We start from the raw sequence: 21,017 nt of genomic DNA, 5'->3' as shown, positions 1-21,017 counted from the left end.
TCTAAATCTAAACTCGCTCTCTCAATTCTCAAATCTCTATTCTCAGACAAGTAAGTATTTTCTCTTATATATTTATTCTAGATACTTTTTTATTTTATGAACATGCATGTTTCGACTATAGAATATTAGAAGTTGGAACTCACAGCCATAAGAAGACAAGTCATGAAAACATTATAAAAATGATTCTTTATTTAAATATAGATTGTTTTACTGTTATCAATATTTATTCATTCATTGTTATTGTTTTTGATAAATGGATCACAATTCAACTTTGCAAGTGAATGATGTTAATGTTCCTGTAACTGAAAATCCTAATGTCGAGCGTAAAAAGCGAAAACTTACGAGATCACCATCAAATGTGTGGGAACATTTTACCAAGTATGACGGAGGTAATAAATGTAAGCGTAATTATTGTGAAAAAGATTGTTCTTGTGAATCAGGTTTTGGGACTAAAAATATGTTGAATCATTTGAAATTTAGATGTCCAAAATATAATAATATTGTGGCAGGAGAGGATAAAAAGCAAAAGGTTTTGGTGAATGCAAAAATTACCTATATATGTGCTCCTGGTAGTCTAGTATCTGTGGGATTTAGTAAGGAAGAATGTAGAAAGGTATGAGCTAGGATGGTAATTCTTGATGAGATGTCTTTTAGCTCTGTTGAGAAGGAAGGGTTTTGATATTTTTGTAGGGTTGCTTGTCTGAAATTTACTCCTCCTTTCAGAAGAACAATTGCCATGGATATTTATCAGCTTTACTTAGATGAGAAATTAAATTATTGAAAATGCCCAAAGAGTTTGTATAACCACTGATTGTTGGACTTCTATTCAAAGTATTAATTATATGGCAATCACTGCCCATTTTATTGAGATTATGAATGGAAGTTACACAAGGGAATATTGAGTTTTTCTACAATGCCCAACCATAAAGGAGAGACAATAGGGAAGTTGATTGAGAGTTGTTTACTAGAGTGGGGTATTGAGAGAATCTTTACAATCACGGTTTATAATGCAACTTCAAATGATGTGACTATAAATTATGTTAAAAAGAGACTAACAAAATTGGAATAATGATTGCCTAGTGTTAGATGGGGAATTTATACACATAAGATGTTGTGCTCATATTGTTAACTTAATTATAGCTGATGGGACGAAAGACATGCATGATTCAATTGCTGGCATTCGCAAAGTCGTGTGATATGTAAGATCTTCAACCTCATGGTTACAAAAATTTAAGAAATGTTGTGAGCATGAAAAAAGTTGAAAGTAAAAGTATAGCGACATTAGATGTGCCTGGTGGAGCTCTACTTACCTGATGTTAACAAGTGCTTTAAAATTTCAAAAAACTTTTGATAGGTTGGTAGACGATGATGAACCTTATATGATATATTTTTCAGAAGGTGACAGTGGAAAAAAAGAAGAAGGATCCGGCAAAGGATATGGACTGGGCTAATGTTGAAGTATTTGTGAAATTTTGGAGTCTTTTTATAAAGTTACTTTAAAATTTAGGGCTTCTTTATCTGTTACTTCTCACATGTACTTTCATGACTTATATTTAATTCAATATGAGTTGACATCTTTGGCTGAAAGTGAAGACTTTTTATTGGGTAGTATGACTGCTAATATGAAAAAAGAAGTATGATAAGTATTCGGGCACAATTGAAAACGTTAACACATTGCTGGTTTTTGCAATTATTCTTGATCCAAGGTATAAATTGGATTATGTTACATTTTTTATTGGTGAAATGTATGGTGAAACAAAAGTAGAAGAGGTGGCAAAAGGAATCAAAGGGCTTATGTCACGCCTTTATGAATTCTACCTTAGAGATAGTCACATAATTGCCAATAACCAAGTTTCTAATGATGCACCTTTGGTTAATGTGGTTGATGTGGAAAAGGAAAATGGTGATAAGGATTTTCACACAGCAATGCTATTGAAGTTGAAGAAAATGAAAGAGAAGGTACACGTTTTAATAATAATAAAAAAAAGGTATATAGGCATATGTTGGAGCCCAATGAAGATCCATGTGATACTAAATTTGATATTTTAGAATGGTGGAAAGTTAATTCTTCGAAATATCAAATTTTATCACATGTTGCAAGAGATGTGTTTGCAATTCCAGTATCAACAGTAGCTTTTAAGTCTGCATTTGGTGCTAGAGGGCGTATTCTTTATCTATTTTGAAGTTCATTATATCAAAAAACAATAAAAGCTTTAATATGCTCACAAAATTGGTTACGATATTCACTAGTTGCATTAGATAGTGAGCCATCAATGGAGGAGAAATAATTTTATGAATCACTTGAAATAAGTAATATATTTTTTATGTGTGTGTGTATTGTATATTTTTTGTCTTGTTTATTTATTGTTTCTTAAACTAATTTTTCACTAATATATATTTGTTTTAGAGTTGGTAATTATTCCAGCTAAGCCTGTGGCTATTGATTGATGTAGTAGCATATAATTGCTGGTAAATTTATTATCTTATAAATTTAATTTTGAAAGTAAGTTAGTTTCTATTTCTCTTTATTTTTTAGTAAATAATTAACAAGTTAGCAGTACATAATTATAAATCAATTTCATTTTATTGCAGGATGTGATACTAGCTAATTATCTAAAAGGTCTGAATTTGGAATTCAAAAAAGAGATGTGGGAAGCCGATAATAAAGTTTAGAAGCTCATTATTGAAATTTTCTTGATTTTAATGTAGTTGGTTTTTCAGTTTTTTTTTTTGTCAAATACCATACCGTGAATACAATTTTCATGTTATAATATATTTATATTTGATTTCAATAAATTTTATTTCAAGTTTCATATATTTTCTTTATTTAATTTTTAATTTTGATTTGAACTTCAAATCATCAACCCAATCAATCAAACCCAATCCGATTATCTAAGGGTTGAGTTAAACATGTTTATTTAATTGGATCAGATTGATTTTATTTCAACCCATTTAATAATGGGTTGGGTTTGGTCTTGATAAACCCTATCCAACCCAACCCAACCCATATCCACCCATATCATCCAGGTGTCATTAATCCTCTTCCAAAATACAAACTTATTATCATTTATAATTACTAGATTAACCTTCAAACTTTAAATTTTTTTCATATTTATTAAAGATTAATAAGTAATTTAATTAAATAAATAATAAACGAATTTTAAATGGGTAGATTGCATTCGATTCGTTTATGACTTTTTTTTTCTTTTTGGACAACTATCAAAAAGGGAAAATATGTGACAAATCTTTAACTTTTCCATTAACTTTAACAAAATTGATTGGCCTTTGGTGAAATAACGTATCTACCCCATGTGATTTTAAAAAAAAAAATATTAGTGTTAATGTCACCTAAGTGACACGTGTTTCAACATTTATCACACAAGTGACAAATTATTTGAAAATACTCCTATAGGTGACAAACCATTAACTTTCTTTGTTAACGCTAATGAAAGTAATCGGTTAATTAGAAAATGATATTTCTATTGCTAGTCATTGATTTTTAATTTTCTTTTATAAAAATATAAATTAAATCTAAATATAAACTTGTTTGGGGGTTAAATTAAGCTAATGTTTAAAGAAAAAATCACCAAACTAATTCTTTAACATAAAAGAAAGAAGCAAATCTCTCACTAATCATGAAGCATGACATAAATCCAATATTTGTTTTTATCTCATTAGCATTAATTTTGCAAATATTAGACTCAAATCTTCAAGAATCCAATATGATGGCTTAGTGAACATTTGTTATTTTAAAATCATGTTCATAGCAACCAATCTATCTACCCAGTCCAATAGCAACAAAGGTATCCAATATATTTTTTTAGCAAAATTCTATCAATATCCTTTTGTCATATTCTCTATCAATTACAATATTTTTGTATCGTCAGAGTTAACGACAGAACTTAACAGTTTGTTATGTGTAAGAGTGTTTTTCCAAACAATAGTCACATGTATGATAGATGTCAAAACATGTGTCGCTAAAATGTCATTAACCATTTGCTCTTTATTATTTGTATCAATTATTCCTATTTTACCCTTACCTCATTATAATTAACGGTAAAAATTAACGATTTGTCATCTGTTTGCCTAGTTTTAAAATTTCTATTAACTTTTCTATATTTTTCGAAAAATGTATCATCCAAATGAGATTAACCCTCTGTAGGATGTTAAATTTGTGGTATTTTCATATTTTATTTTGGTTAACTTTTGTTTATTAATTATATTTGTAAATAAATTCATATTTAATTCAATTCGTTATGGATTTGTTATAGGATAAATAAACAGTAAATGAATGCAGATTCCATTTGATTCATTTATTAATTTTACTAAACGAATTAAACAAATCGAATTGAATATTCGATTAATAAACAAATTGAATCTAAATCAGCAGAGTGTTGACCCATTCGTTTGTGATTCAATTCAAATTCGATTCGTTTATTTGCTTTGTCGTCCCTACAATAAGTCATGCCACTAATGCAACTAGTGGTGACACTTTACAAACTACACTAGTTTATTTAAAATTTACAAGGATTATGTAAAAACTTTGTTTCATTAAAATATATTTCAAGGATTGAAATCATTATGAATTTCCAATTAATGTTCAAAAATTCCAGATTTATAACAATATTTCTTTCTTCAACAATTTTTAACACATGTTAGAATCGCTTTGAAAGCTTTGGAAATTTTCGTACTGATGACAATTTTTATCACATAACATAATGGGGGGTTTGTATGGTTGATTAAAATTGAAAAGCAAAAGAACAGTGCTTGCACGAGTGATTCAAGAACAACAACACCCCTCCCCCCTACCCAAGCCTTTGGCTTAAAATGTTTGAATGCAAATTTGAAATCTCACCCATATTTGTAGTCAATTGAGCTATGTCCGAGGATATGCTTTCGAGTGATTATCACGAACAAAGTTAGATAAATCAATACTATTATATCCAAACGCAAGGGGAAAACATGAGATGTGGATTTAATGTTGATGTGATTCCTGTGTTGACTGAATAAAAAGAATCTGAAACATTTGAAGTCTCTTTGACATTGCTGTATAAATCCATTTAGTAATTATACTTCCATGGGTGGGAAGTACTAGAAGGTAGTGTTTACTTTCTGCAGTGGGAGTGTGGAATGTGAATTCCTCCCACTCCAGTGTTTACTTACCTTAAAAATGGGGAGAGTGGGAGTAGGAATCCGTGGGTCCCACCCAAATTTGGAGTGGGGAGTGGGATTCCCACTCCCATTGAGGGAGGTGGGAGTGGGAATCCACTCTCCCCTCTTCCCATTTTATCCTTATAAAATTAAAATAAATAAATAATATTTAATAAAATAAATAAATAATATTTAATAAAATAAATAAATAATATTTAATAAAATAAATAATATTTCATAAAATAAATAATATCATATTTATTAAAAATAATAATTATATCATATTTATTTTATTAAATTTAATAAAATAAAAATAAATAAATATTATATTTAAATTAATAATATTAAACATTAATTTTAATTATTTATTTAATTAATAATAATAAATATTTTATTCTAAAAAATATTAATTTTGTACTATATTATCAATAATAATATTTCATTTGTGTTGCTATTATTAATAATTTTTATTCACATAATTTAAATTAAAATTAATAAAAAATTATGATTTACATAATTAAGAATATTAGTAATTATTATTAATTTATAAATATAATAAAATATTTATTTTATTTTCCAAATATATTTTTTATTAATTTTTTAATTACAAATTATAATTCTGTACATAAGGATAAAATTGTAATTTAAAATAATTTACTCCCAATCCAAGACAAAATAAACAAATAATTGGGATTCTAATTGACAATCCATACTTTCATTTAGTATAAGTAAACACCCTACTCTCACTCCCACTCCACACTCCTAATCCAATGATTCCCACTTCAATCCAAAAAGTAAACGCAGCAGAAGGGTAACGATACTGTATTTTGAATTCGTTTTTGCCTAATCCTCTATATGATTCTAAGACTTTATTCAACCCCCCGCTAAGGTAATTATTACAATTTATTTTACTAAATGGAGTGTGATTACACAAATTAATTTGATGGATGAGGAAAAAATGTTTTAATTTAAGTGACTATGAAATATTCTGATTCTCAAAAGCCAGGTAGAGTAGCTTTCTAAAATCTTGCATTTGAGAATATGATTTTGTTAGTTACAATGCCAGAGATCGCCCTATGCAAAAAATAAATAAAAATTGTATTTCCAAAAATACCCTTTCTTGGAAAATAAAAGAAGTGATTAGTAATTAAAACTTCAAATTAAATGATTAAACAGTAAACTCACAATTGAAGGCCCAGTGGTCACTAAGAGCTGTTTGGTTCCGCTTGGATGCGCCAAAGCCCAGCTCTCTAAGAACGCCGAAGCTCATTTGGACTCAATACAGTTGTCCAAATTCCTGATATAGGTTTTTAGCATGAGGTTTCCAGTGACGTACTAAAGAAGCCACCACCTCACCGTCAAGTGAAGGTCGCATGTTAAAGGCTTTGGTGGCTTACAGCCGTCATGATTATTTCAAAAGATCAGATGGTCCACACTGGGTCGTCGGACCAAAACATATGTTCAATTCTTCAAAATCCATCATCATCATAAGTGGGACCAAATTGAGTAGGTGGTGATAGTCTGATCTGATCTGATCATATCATATCTGTAAAGGCTAAAAGCCTAACGCATATTCCTCTGGAGTCTGACCCGGGACTACCGGACTGCATTTCCCTCCATAACCAAATTGTCAGAGCAACAGTGAATTCAATTTTTATTTTTATTTTCATTTTTTTAACTTTGAAGTTTCATTTGGGTTTGATAATTTTACATACACCCTTCTTTGCGCTCCCCCCCTTTTTGGGAACAGATTAAAAAAGTATCTTATGATGAATTATCAATTTACATTTTATCGCATAGCTCGCGTTTAAAATAAATACAAGATTAAGATAACCATAACAATTATAATTTGTCATCACTCGTTTTGTAAAAACTTTGCATTTTACATATATTTTAGAATATTTAACTAGAATAAATATGTTTTTCAAAAAATAGAAATTGCATTTTAGAGTTGTTTTTCGAAAATTTTTATACATTCTTTTCAATTAATATTTTTAGCTTAAAAAAAATTCACTATCATTTTTAAGTGGTATGTTAGCGGGATTTTAAATCTTGGGTAAATATCACTCCCCTCCCATTATTTATTAATAAACTTTAGTATGCCTCTAAATTTATTGCGAGTCAACATTCCATCCCTATACAATTTACCGTATTAAGTGTTAATCATGACAAAAATATTGTTAAAAATATACCACTTAAAAACTTTGAAACTATTTTTCATTTTACTTCCTCCTTTTTACTTTCATTTTTTTCTCAGGTGCTCTATTAGGCTTGGCAAAACCTGGGTCCGGTCCAGGTTTGGTGCAACCCGGGACCGGACCGGACGCCAAAAATTGAAATCCGGACCCGGACAAAACCCGGCTTTTGCATGTCCGGTCCGGGCTTGAGCCCGGCGTGTCCCGGGTCCGGGTTTTGTCTTCCGGGCTTCTAAGCCCGCAAACAATTATTTCAAAAAAAAATATTTTAAATCAGATATTTGTCTTTTGATTTCATGCTATCTCTGAAAACAGTGGAGAAATAAATCGAAGGGGTAATTGCTATTCTCCTCATTCATAAACGGCATGCTTCCGCTGTGATGGACGAGCACTCTTGCTGCTTATTGCAAACAACTGCAAACTCAAATTCTTCTTCTCCTTCTTCCTCTTCTTCTTCTTTTTCTTCTTCTTCTTCTTCTTCTTGTTCGTGCTTCTGTTGCGAGAACAACACCACATCATCATCAAAATTGCTTCCCCTCCTGTCCTCCTCCTCCTGCTGCCGCTCCCGCTCCCAGTTGATGTCGAATATATCCTCCGAATCCTCCGGTTCTTGCTGTCTAAATTCTTCCACAACTCGTGCTGCAGTCTCAGCGTCGCTGCTTATGCCTTTGGCTTTGGGTGTTTTGCGATTTGGGGAATTATGGATTTTTGGATTTGGGTGTTTTGCGATTTGGGTTTGGGTAACTGGTTTTCGTTTTTTTTTTTTTGTTAAATTTATTCGGAAAACGGGTCCGGGTTCCGGGTTTTTGGTGCTAAACCTGGACCGTGCCCGGAAATGTCCGGGTTTTAAATTCTGAAACCCAGATCCGCTTTTTCAATATATGCGGTCCGAATTTTGCCCGGACCGGATTGGCCGAGTCCGGGCCGGATCCGGTCCGGGCGGGTTTTTTTGACACCCCTATGCTCTATCTCCATCAGTTTGCTTAAACAATAGAGCGTAAGGGTAAAGTGTATACTTACAATGAATTTGGAACTATCTTGACGTTTGTAAATATATGAAGGTGAAAGAGTGAAATTTTACTTTAACAATATAAGGGTGGTAATATTTTCTAAGGAAATTATCAGGCATATATCCTTAAATGACACCCGTATTAAACGTATGTGAACACTTTTTAAGTGTATCACTCGTATACCCTAAGTTGACAAAATACTTATGCCGTTCACCAATCTGTTAATTGCTGTTCGCAAGCGCTTACATCATAAGGGTAATCTAGTCTTTTAAGATTGACGAAACTTTGATTAAAAAAACGACATGTCATCCCATTTACCTAGTAAAAAATGACATGTCATATGATATATATTGATAAAAATGACATGTCATCCCATTTATTGGATAATTATTAATAATTGCTAAAAAAACTACTTTACAACCGAATCTACTCCTCCAAAATTTAAATTAAATTTTTGAAGATCTACTCCTCCAAGCTCCGACTGGAAATTTTTATGGTATAATATGTATAATTATAAATAATATGTTGTTAATAAATTTTTATGGTATAATATGGATATTTTTTATGGATAATTATTAATAATATGTACCATTAATAATTCTTTTTTTAATCAAAAAAATGTATTGTTAATAACAAAATAAAAAAAATTGTGTATTGAAAATTTACGTTAATTTTTGGGGTAAATTTATATTTTTACCTCATTTCGAGTTTCAAGGGCAAAATAATCAATTTGTCACAATTCTGTTAACTTTCTAACGAAAGTTAACGGATTGGTGGACGACAGAAGTGTTTTGTCAACTTAGGGTATACAAGTGATATACTTGAAAAGTGTTCACATACGTTTGATACGGGTGTCATTTAAGGGTATATGTCTGATAATTTCCCTATTTTCTATTCATAATTTTTGTAAACCCACCCCACTTCCAAAATATAATTACAATTAATCCACATTCTTTTTAAAAATTTTAAATAAAGAAAAAGTTTATAGATTTAACCAATAAATTTAAATACTTAAACTATTAGATATAAGAGTTTATATTTATTTGAATAAGTTATTAATATTATAATGGTAAAATAATCAAATAAAAATTATTTTAAAATAATATTAAATTTTTAATGGTCAAAGACACCCAAATATAAAAGTAATAAGAAAGATTTAATTAACTAAGTTTTTAAAATTTTGATTGATTTATATATTTAAAAATAATATCAACTTGTTTTACTTACTTTTAAAAAATTAGGCTAATGGGGTTGGAACTTGGAAATATACACTCCCAAAGTTAAAACTACCATAAAAATATCTCCGAAAAAGACGACTTTTAAAGTTTTATTCACGCGCAATTGACGTGGCTGGTGGCACAATCTCATTGTTCATTGCACCGAACCGTACCATAGAAAACTGGACAGCACCAATCAAACAAACCCTCCCTTAGTCCTTTCATTTAAAAACCTCCATTTTCTTTTACTTGTCTCTTCATTCAATATAACCACCCACTCATCTCCCGCCATCCTCCTCTTCCAATTTTCAACTCCCCTCTAAAACCCCAATTAAAATAACAAACTAATAATTAACTCGGCCATGGCCACTACTGATTCAACTCAGCAGGAGCTCGCCCTCCTCCTCGGTCCGAACCCGGCCCATTTCGAAACCCTAATATCCAACCTCATGTCATCCTCCAACGAGCACCGCTCCCACGCCGAAGTCCTCCTCTCTCACCTCCGCCAGTCCCACCCCGACGCCCTCGCCTTAAACCTCTCCCGCATGCTCTCCTCGTCTTCCCTCCCCGAGTGCCGCGCGATGTCAGCAATCCTCCTTCGTAAACACCTCACGCGCGACGATTCCACCTCCTTCATCTTCACGCGCCTCGCTCCCTCCACACAAGCCAATCTCAAATCCGTTCTCTTAGTCCAACTCCAAAACGAAACCAACAAGTCCATAATAAAAAAGATATGCGACGCCGTCTCGGAACTTGCCGCCTCCGTATTACCCGACGGGGACTGGCCTGAACTCATTCCTTTTATCTTCCAGTGTTTGGTTACATTCAATGATAAAATTCAGGAGTCTGCGCTGTTGATCTTGTCGCGGATGAGTCAGTTTGTCGGTGAAGTTTTAATTGCTCATGGCGATACTTTGCACGAGGTGTTTTCGAAGTTTTTAGAAAGTAATAACTTTGATTTGAGGATTGCGGCTTTGGAGGCGACTGTTAATTTTATTATGAACTGTTTGCCGAGTTTGGGTGAGAAGGAGAGGTTTCTTGATTTGTTGCCTTTGATGATGAGGACTTTGACTGAGGCTCTGAATAAGGGTAATGAGTCATCGGCGCAGGAGGCGTTGGAGTTGTTGATTGAGTTGGCGGCTACTGAGCCACGGTTTTTGAGGAAACAGTTGGTGGATGTGGTGGGGTCGATGTTGCAGGTTGCGGAGGCTGAGGGTTTGGAAGAAGGGACGAGGCATTTGGCGATTGAGTTTGTGGTGTCGTTGGCTGAAGCTCGTGAGAGGGCCCCTGGGATGATGAGGAAGTTGCCGCAGTTTATAAGGAGGTTGTTTTTGGTGTTGATGAATATGTTGTTGGATTTGGAGGATGATCCTATGTGGCATAGCGCAGAGACTGAGGACGAGGATGCTGGGGAGACGAGTGATTATGGGTTTGGGCAGGAGTGTTTGGATAGGTTGGCAATATCTTTGGGTGGAAACACAATTTTGCCTGTTGCTTCAGCGGTTTTTCCAGGGTTTTTGGCTGCCCCTGAGTGGCAGAAGCACCATGCTGTGCTGATTGCACTTGCACAAATTGCAGAGGGTTGTTCCAAGGTAATAAGCATATAACCATTAATTTTTGATAGTTTATTTAGGTTCGTATATGGAAATTGAATTTTGTGTGGGTTTTACTACGAAAGTTCCTCTTTGTTGATAGCATGTATGATGGGTGGAGCTTAACTGTTATTCGTATCTGCTCCCTTTTTTTTTGGCTGTGTGTTTTTCTACTTTTGCATGTACTTGTGCATTTGATTTTATGTGGTTGTTTAGGCAATTTCACGATGACCCAATATGTACCCGTTTTACGTGATGAAGTCAAAATGAAAATGTGCCTCCCTACATTGATTTTGGTTTATCTTTGTAACTGCATGTCCGATGTAGCAAATTTTGTCATCTTCTATTAAGGTCTTATCTACTTGCTTGGGTGTATGTACAAGTAGTTGGGATATCTTAGATGCTTTAGGTAGTAAACTATATGATTCAGTTTGCTTCCTGTTTAAAACTTTTGAATCGCTTACCTTCTCCATTTGCCAAAAGCAGTCTTTTAAATTCTTTTATCTCCACCTTAGTTCTATATACTTTTAGCCAGACAAATTGATAGGATTAATAAAAAGCATTCCTATTCCTATTTTCTTTAGAGAGAGTTGCAGGGTAAGTTTTGTTGATTATCCGATGATAGGTCTACGACTGCTTTTATACTTAACTAATGATGCAAGTCCCACCTTATGCCCTTTGTGAAAGATCTGTTGGCAGCTTGTTATGGCTGTGCAAATTGTTTTGTTTCTTGAATCTTGTATGTCTTCTTGCAGTGTGTCTGGGCTAATATGATTTATACTGGTAATTCTTAGAAAACTTTTGGTATATACTCACAAGTTAAGTTAAAAGTATCTGCTGTTCCTAAATTTTGTCCCTTGCTGTAGGTAATGATAAAGAATCTGGACCAGGTAGTGTCTATGGTTCTGAATTCATTTCAAGATCCCCATCCTCGAGTGCGCTGGGCTGCTATCAATGCGATTGGACAGTTGTCCACTGACTTGGGTCCAGAACTGCAAACACAATTTCATCACCGTCTGTTGCCAGCACTAGTTGGGGCTATGGATGATTTCCAAAATCCACGAGTACAGGTAATCTGCATATCTGTTTTTATAATATGCTTGTACCTTTAGCAGTATCTTTCTTTTAGATAAAAAGTAGTGATTATCTCATGAATGAGCAATGTCGACTTTCTATGTCACTTGTCTCATAAGTGTCCTATGTGTAATTTTTGAGCTTGCACATCCGGGTTGGTGATTTAAAATGGAGGCATTCTTTTATATAACATTGTGGAATGGTTCATTTGTGTTGGAATTATCATCCATTTGTTTACTAAGAAATTAAAATTTTCCTTTTAATTAATATATTTAACTTTGCTGGTGCTTTGTTGAAAATTGTTGGGTGAGGATTGCCTTCATTCCAAAGCAAATGGGGCTGTCTGTGTAAGGCTTTTCAAAGAAATAAATGTTAAGTGTTCCCGTAGCTAAGAGTGATTTACTTGCCTCTGCTTTCTAATCTATTAAATTTTTTATTTTTTTTTTCTAAAAATTTGATTTGTCTTTGGTTGTCTCTGTAAATTCTTTCACTGAGAGTTTCATCTTTAAGAAGCAGTGTCTATGTATATGATGATAATTTCTTTTTAATAACTTAGTATTTTGTTATTCAATGAAACTTTTTTTTTTAAAATGTTGTTGTTTCCCGGCCACAGGCTCATGCTGCATCGGCAGTGCTCAATTTCAGTGAAAATTGTACCCCTGATATTTTGACTCCATATTTGGATGGGATTGTGAGCAAACTTCTTGTGCTTCTACAGGTATGTAAATTCTCTTCTTATTTACTCTTCAATTGAAAGTGATAAATGTTTTTAGTTTTGTCTTGAAGCATAAATCTGTACAATTAAATTAATTCTCACATATGATAAATTTACTCATTTCCTTGCGAGGGTTTTAAAAAGTTGACAGAAATAATGACTTTTACTTATTCATTGTGGAGGGGTATTAATACCTCAGCATTTGGTAGCTCATCTGGTAAACTCATTGTTACAAGATGTTCCCATTTATATATACAACAAGGTAGCGACATAAAACTGAGAATGAGAATGAAAGAGTTAATAAGAATTGCTAGTTAATCATTTTCTTCAATTTTTACATAGTTTTTGAGTGACAACAGTATTGAGAATTTCGGCACAGATAAATGGAATCATATTCTTAGGAGATGGAGAAATAATGGCGAGGTGTTTTCTTGGTGAGCATTGTTGCAACTTTTATGGTAGTTCTAAAAATCCGAAAAATACAGCTTACAGTCGTCGTTGTTGAAGTAAGTTTTGGAGGGTTTGAAGATAATGGAAAAGATATCTGTGGACACTGAAGATGTGGAGCTGTAGGATCTGGGGAGGGGAATAAAGATCTACCTTTCAGCATTATGTGTACTTTCCTCTTTTTTAAGCTTAGTTTTCACCCACTTGCCGGGCTTAGACTATCAGATTTCGGGGTGGGAGAGCAATCGTGATATTATTTGTTTGACCACGCTTTTACTTTATGTGCAACATCCGAGTATTCTTTTCTCTGATTATCTCTTTTCTAATTATTTCTAAACATACTTTTTTATGTTTACTATCAAAAAAGAAACTGAAAGGCCTACTCCAGTATTGCAATGAGTGAACACCCTAGCCTCATGTTTTCCTTGTGTGTGATATTGTCTATCTTCTCCCCTCCCGTTGTGATGCAAGATACCTTAATTTTATTTGGTTTGCTTGTGTGCAATGTAGAATGGGAAGCAAATGGTGCAAGAGGGGGCTTTGACTGCCTTGGCATCAGTTGCTGATTCATCTCAGGTACTTAGTAGGCTTATAATATACCTAATAGACCTCATTTATTTATTATAATATCAAATATTTTTGTCTTATGTGACTTGTTAACAGGGACAATTCCAAAAATATTATGATGCTGTAATGCCATACTTGAAAGCTATTTTGGTGAATGCAAATGATAAATCTAACCGCATGCTACGTGCCAAATCTATGGAGTGCATTAGTTTGGTTGGAATGGCTGTTGGAAAGGATAAATTCAGGGATGACGCTAAACAGGTGACAATAAGTATTAATATTCTACTTTGCTGATTTTCATTGTGACGGTCATTTGGCTTTGTGGTTCTAGTATTATGTGGATGAAGATTCTGTGTGAATTTTTTCTCTTACTGAAAAAATTTTGTGGATTTTGTGGTTCTAGTATTATGTGGATGAAGATTATGATTTTCATTGTGATGGTCATTTTGCTTTGTGGTTCTAGTATTATGTGGATGAAGATTCTGTGTGAATTTTTTCTCATACCGAAGCTTTACTATTTATCCACTTCATTTTAGATTCTCTAAGTTACCTCTAATACATCTATAAAAACCACCGATTATTTGCTACTTTTCAGTTCTTTTAACCTTTTATATCTCAGTTAGGTTCTTAATTTACTGAAATTTTCTGGTTTCATTTATGGTTGATAACATCATTTTTGCAATCCATTGGTTATGCACATTTTCTCTGCTGACATATTAGATTGTGGTAGCTGTAAAAACTTCTTTTTTTCTTTTGAACTATGGCCTCACTGTTGTTGTGTATTACTAGGTTATGGAAGTCCTAATGTCGTTACAAGGTTCCCAAATGGAGGCGGATGACCCCACAACAAGCTACATGTTACAAGTATGATATTACTTTGATGTTTACACACACACACACACACACTCTGCATTTATTCAACTGATGAATGCTTAATTTACTTGGAATAGTATTGGGGAAATACATAACTGCCTAAGTTGGTTGCAGGCATGGGCCAGACTCTGCAAGTGTCTGGGACAGGAATTTATCCCTTACATGAGTGTTGTCATGCCCCCTTTGCTTCAGTCTGCTCAACTTAAGCCTGATGTAATCATTACATCTGCAGATTCTGATGTGGATATTGATGATGAAGATGAAAGGTTTGTTTTCTGATTTTGATTGCTTGTACCTTATGTTACTTTAAATTTTCTGAAAGTTGCATATATTGTGTCATGATTTTGTAGTTAATAGAAATATGTTATTAAGAGGACAAAAAAAGCATCATATGAACCCCTTGTCTTGAGAACTCTTCCTTGCATATTTGTTGATTCCTCATTGGTAAATCTTTGTTATTATATAAGTGCTTGCCATATATTGCATAATGTCGTTTCTAGTCTTCTGTTTGTAAAGCACGCTGCTTAATTTGATGGAGATAAGTGGAGGTTCGGTTTTTTTGGGTGTTCGTTAATTTTAATACCACCAATTTGCTTTTGCAGCATCCAAACAATTACTCTTGGGGATAAAAGGATAGGGATAAAAACTAGCGTCCTGGAGGAAAAAGCTACAGCTTGTAACATGCTATGTTGCTATGCTGATGAGTTGAAGGAAGGGTTTTTCCCATGGATTGATCAGGTCAATTTTGGTTTAAATATCATGGTTTTTCTAGTCCATTCTTTAGGTCAGGTTAATAATTTTCAGTTTTTCTTATTAAAGAATACTAGGTTGACAGGGTAAAGATATAATAATTGCAGGTTGCTCCTACATTGGTTCCCCTTCTGAAGTTTTATTTCCATGAAGAAGTGAGGAAGGCAGCTGTTTCAGGTATTAGCTTGGCCATTATTTTTTGTGCCCTTCTATTTGCATGTGTTCTTGCGGATTGTCTCTGGAAATCTTGATGTTTAATATTTATGTATGTCCTCAGCCATGCCGGAATTGCTGCGTTCGGCTAAGTTAGCTGTAGAGAAGGGGCAATCCCAAGGTCGCAATGAATCCTATGTAAAGCAATTGACTGATTACATAATACCTGCTTTGGTGGAGGCTTTACACAAGGTCATACTTCTGTTCTAGTTTTTGGTTGTTTGACTTTTTCACATATCTAACACAGACTTTTTAGCTATATATCTTCTTTTTCAATTTTTTTCCTTCCTATAGTAGTCTGCGCTTATGTGTTAACGTGTTTGCAACTGGCTTGCAGGAGCCTGAGATAGATATTTGTGCAAGCATGTTGGATGCATTGAATGAAAGCATACAGGTTGGTATTGTGCACTTTATGATGTTGAGGTAGTTGAGCCTGGGATATGGGGACACTGAATGTTTTTCTTGCTTTACTTTTAAATCTAAGTATAGTGTGACATCTTGAACTTCAATAACACTGTCCTGGAGTTTCAAATTTTTGGCTATATAAGTGACGTTGGACAACCTCTGTTGGGAATTGAAAGGCCATTGCTTTTTGACTAACTCCTGAAACAGCAATACCTCTCTTGTTATTATCACAAGAAAATTCTGATGGTTGTCATCTCTTTTGTATAGATAATTGCTGTGTTAGCTTATGCTTGTCCTTTTGTCATTTGTTGTTTGCATACATCACAAAATGATTATGCTGTTGAAGTTCTTTTTTCTTAATGCTGTGTGCTGTGTTGCCAATGCCTTAGTGACAGCATTTTCTTTCTCAGATTCCTGTGTTGTTTTGATGACCTGGGAAGCTTGATCTTTATTTGTTTTCGTCAGATTTGTGGCCTGCTTTTAGATGAAAGCCAAGTAAGGTGCATCGTGGATGAGATTAAACAGGTGATGATAGCCAGCGCCTCCAGAAAACAAGAAAGGGCAGATAGGGCAAAAGCGGAGGACTTCGATGTGGAAGAAGGGGAACTGCTTAAGGAAGAAAACGAACTAGAAGAAGAAATTTTTGACCGAGTATGTTTTGTTACCCAATACCTCATTAGTTTTTGGCTTTTTCATTGGTTGATTATATTTTTCTCCATGACTATCAGCAAATTCTGATCTTATTTGCTTACTGTTTTTCTTTTTCTTGATCCAAGGTTGGCGATTGCTTGGGAACATTGACCAAAACATTCAGAGCCTCTTTCTTGACTTTCTTTGACGAGCTCTCTTCTTACTTGACACCTATGTGGGTGAGTTATATCTTATGTTTCTGTCCCCTCTCCCCCCCCCCCCCCCCCTCTCTCTCTCTCTCTCTCTCTCTCTGAGGAGGAGTATGTGAAATCTACATATTAATTGTAGTCTTACTTTTCCTTTCCCTCCTTTTTATTATTCTTCCTTGCATACAAGCCTTGGTTTTTAAGGAGATATTTTAGTGCCCTCCCCACCCTGTCTCCTGTTTTTAATGATAAAATTATTTGCCATAATCACAGCTTGAGTTCTGTGCTGGTGCCAACTGTCGAACCTGCTCTGGATGTTGTGGCAGCTTTAAATGCTTACCGTTACCACTTGATTGTGAGCAGTTTGAAGCTACTTGTTGGTTTGGCTTTTGTGGTGTACTGCAATGAGATAGTATTTGAATAACCAAACAGAGAAACATGATTTCATTTAAGATTTAAATGGTTTTACTATTTTGCTTGATAAAAGGTTTAGCTGATTCTTTATAAAGCAAACAATTAGTTAACACCTCCTGTGAACTTTCTTTGATGCGAAATTGCACACATATATTTGCTTTTCTTTCTGCGTGAAATGCCATTTAAGCACAATCACTGGTTATATATTGCAAACTGAATGTGAAGAAAGAATGATAAAGGCAATTTTGATTGTCTCTGAAGAGGCACTTGGCCTTTGTAATGCTAACTAGCCATTTGATTGACTAGGGCAAGGATAAAACAGCAGAAGAGAGGAGAATTGCCATTTGTATATTTGATGATGTTATGGAGCACTGCCGTGAAGCTGCGCTCAAGTAAGAGTTTTACCTTTAGAAAATATTCTGAATTCTGATTAATCATGAATATTGATAATATTTAATTTCTCTGCATGTATCTAACTTGTGTGAGTGAAACAGATACTATGACACTTATCTTCCTTTCTTACTGGAAGCCTGCAATGACAAACATCCAGATGTTCGTCAGGTTTCTACTCTTTTAAATCCTGTAACTTTTTGTATTTCTTTACTCAATTGTGTTTTCCACTGAGAAAGTAAGTGCCAATAATTTTTCAGGCTGCGGTTTATGGGATTGGAGTTTGTGCTGAGTTCGGTGGATCTGTTTTCAAACCCCTTGTTGGGGGTAAGTAGTTTCTAACTTGAATGGTTGTTTTCTCTGCAGTATAGTCTTATGTAATATTAGTAAACCTTTTCTTATCATTTTACAGAAGCCCTTTCCAGATTAAATTTTGTGATAAGGCACCCAAATGCGCTGCATTCAGACAATGTAATGGCATATGACAATGCTGTTTCAGCTCTCGGAAAGATTTGCCAATTCCATCGGGATAGTATAGATGCAGCTCAGGTACTTAAATAGTTTTCATTTCTTAATATATGTCATTGACATTGCCTTGAAAACCATCATCAGAACTGACAGTTTTCTAATGGCAAAAGTAGGTGTTTATTTAGAGTCTGGAATTTTCAAAAGGAAAACAAAAAAGGTTGAACACTGTTACAACTGTTTTGTTTGGCAGGTTGTCCCTGCCTGGTTAAGTTGCTTGCCTCTAAAAGGTGACTTGATTGAGGCCAAGGTTGTGCACGCCCAGCTTTGTTCAATGGTGGAAAGGTGGAGATATGGAATTTTCTTGAACTTGATATTCTTTCTATTTCTTTTCTTGATGCAGAATTATCCATTTTTGTTCACAGTAATTTTGAAAAACAATTGCATCTCGTTACAGGTCAGATGGGGAAATTTTAGGGCCTAACCATCAATACCTGCCCAAAATAGTCACAATCTTTGCAGAGGTATTTTCTTTCTGAACTTCAGATGTCGATGCTCTTCTTTGTTTTTAAGATTGTTTATTTGACTCTTTCTTTTCCTTTAAATTCCTTTTGGGGGAAAATTTTTGTTGTAGGTTTTATGTGGGGGTAAGGATCTGGTGACTGAGCAAACTGCCAGCAGAATGATTAATCTGTTGAGGCAACTTCAACAATCATTACCACCCTCCACTCTTGCATCAACATGGTCATCCCTGCAGCCCCAGCAGCAGCTTGCTTTGCAATCCATCCTCTCATCTTAAATTCTTTTGCTGTTTTGAGCACTCCAATTATTCTTTGTGAAAAGCCATTTATGTCCAGTAGTCAAGTTTGTTGCTGGGTATATCGTGTTACCTCTCTTGGCCAGTGCTTCATCAAGCGAAATTTATTGTTGTGTTGGTCATTGACTTTTTGATGTGAAGATGCTGCATGTGAGCAGTCTGTCAATGATGTGTTCAGTCATCTATTCTTATTCATTATACATATTGTGTAGTGTGGTTCTTCACGGTATGTCTGTATTTGTTTGATTGGTTGCGGATGAGAGTGTAATAATATGTAGGAAAGTATAGTGTGTATAATTTTTTGACCACATTTTTGGTAAATTCCTGTGTCTAAAAGGTCCAGTCAAGGGATGAGTTTGAAGTTTTAGTCGGTACTCATATTTTGAGGTTGAGGTCGGCGGAAATTTTTGTAGAAGTTTTGGGGCATTGTATTTTTGGTGACTATTATGGTTCATTTTACTATGGTCTGTTTGTAGATCTTGGCCATTTTTGGGTTCTGGAATGAAAGGTTTCATGCGACATACAATTGCGTTTGAGATTATTTTAGTTGAACTTTGCTGGTGATTAATCTTTTGCACGCATGTGGGTGAGTGAGATTTTTTCTTTTTGAATGAGTAGAACAATGTCTCAATAAATTTGCACAGTAGAATCATTCAGATTTGGCTGATCTGTTTGATAGATTTAATTTATTTTCCCATTAAAAACCTTAAAAGTGTTGCATGCATCTCTTTGTAAATTGCCACTTGTAGCCTCTTAGTAGTTTTAGAGTTGATGGGAGCTGTTACTTTCAAAACCTTATCGTATGACAAAAGTGTCCTTAATACAAAAAATGGAATGAGAACAACAAATTCTTCTTGGGCGTGAGAAATCAATCGTGGGTGCGACCACTTGCAATTGTATAATACATACAAACAAAATTTTCTTTTTGGGGTCAGTGTCAATGTTCGGGTATTTCATCTTGAAAACGGAAACCATAATCTTTGAAAGCGATATTAATTGTTATCTCCAAGTTGTTTATATTTTATGTAAACAAATGGAATTGAGGTGTGAGTGCTAGTTTGATTAAATTGGTAAAATCTCTTATTAAGTTGATTTCAAATAATATAATATTTAAATCTCCTTCATATGAGTGAGAAGGTGATTGGGTTTTTGTTTATATTAAAATTATTAATTTTTATCATAAAATTACTTATTTATTAGAAAATTAATTACTTAAGATTATCATTATATGGTGAAGCCATGTCTTATGTTACATCAGTTGAATGGCTCATGTTATGTAATATTATATGTAACATATAGCAACTTTTTTGTTGTCATCTAAAATTAAAAAATTATAACATATGAAACAAACAACTTATGGATGTATTGTATGATACATATAATGTAACATTTTTTTTATATTGATAATACAATCAGACAACTACTGATGCTATATCAGATGATTACTGACTGCTTTCATTTAATCAGATGACTACCGACTGCTTCCATTCAATTATTCTTTAATTAAGAGAGGAATTGAGTTCAAATATTTTAACATAAGGACTGAAATTGATGCGAGAGCAGCAACTTACCACTCCACAAAAGGTAACATAGTTAAAGAACAAAATACAATATCGTTTTATTTTAATTTTTATACATGGAATTGCTAATTTATTAGAATAGCAAAGTAGTCTTTGCCAGTCATCTACAGACACAGACTACACAATGGGGTAGGGATTTTAGAATCTATAAAGAATCGAGGAATAATATAATGCAAAAAGAACAAGTTTTGTCTGGTGATGTAAAGAATAGGACAGGAGGTTGGAACAAACCCAGCGTGCACGGTGAGACGATCTTTTTAAGCATCATGACTTGGTCTTCGGTAAAATTGCCGTGGCCTTTATCTT

At 33.9% G+C, this 21,017-nt stretch overlaps 1 protein-coding gene across 1 annotated transcript; it reads left to right on the top strand.

The window, feature by feature from the left end:
• The first annotated feature begins 9,752 nt into the window (after window positions 1–9,752).
• On the top strand, window positions 9,753–19,667 carry LOC18047331 (importin-5). Its single transcript, XM_006443380.2, has 20 exons — window positions 9,753–11,165; window positions 12,032–12,235; window positions 12,853–12,957; window positions 13,912–13,977; window positions 14,065–14,229; window positions 14,758–14,832; window positions 14,956–15,107; window positions 15,444–15,579; window positions 15,699–15,768; window positions 15,869–15,996; window positions 16,142–16,198; window positions 16,675–16,860; window positions 16,986–17,078; window positions 17,766–17,851; window positions 17,954–18,020; window positions 18,110–18,176; window positions 18,262–18,398; window positions 18,568–18,659; window positions 18,772–18,838; window positions 18,949–19,667. The coding sequence occupies exons 1-20, from the start codon at window positions 9,936–9,938 to the stop codon at window positions 19,111–19,113; spliced, it is 3,348 nt and encodes a 1,115-aa protein (XP_006443443.1). The 5' UTR covers window positions 9,753–9,935; the 3' UTR covers window positions 19,114–19,667.
• The last annotated feature ends 1,350 nt before the right edge of the window (window positions 19,668–21,017 follow it).

This window comes from Citrus clementina, unplaced genomic scaffold (assembly GCF_000493195.1).
Source record: "Citrus clementina cultivar Clemenules unplaced genomic scaffold, Citrus_clementina_v1.0 scaffold_3, whole genome shotgun sequence".
NCBI lineage: Eukaryota > Viridiplantae > Streptophyta > Magnoliopsida > Sapindales > Rutaceae > Citrus > Citrus x clementina.
This window is presented reverse-complemented; position numbering and strand designations above follow the sequence as displayed.

What these genes read in the sequence shown, in the direction of transcription:
- LOC18047331 (XM_006443380.2), top strand. Translation starts at nt 9,936, where the DNA reads ATGGCCACTACTGATTCAACTCAGCAGGAGCTCGCCCTCCTCCTCGGT. An exon ending in AACTTCTTGTGCTTCTACAG is followed by an intron (nt 12,958 to 13,911) that starts GTATGTAAATTC and finishes TGTGCAATGTAG; the next exon opens with AATGGGAAGCAAATGGTGCA. An exon ending in TCAGGGATGACGCTAAACAG is followed by an intron (nt 14,230 to 14,757) that starts GTGACAATAAGT and finishes GTGTATTACTAG; the next exon opens with GTTATGGAAGTCCTAATGTC.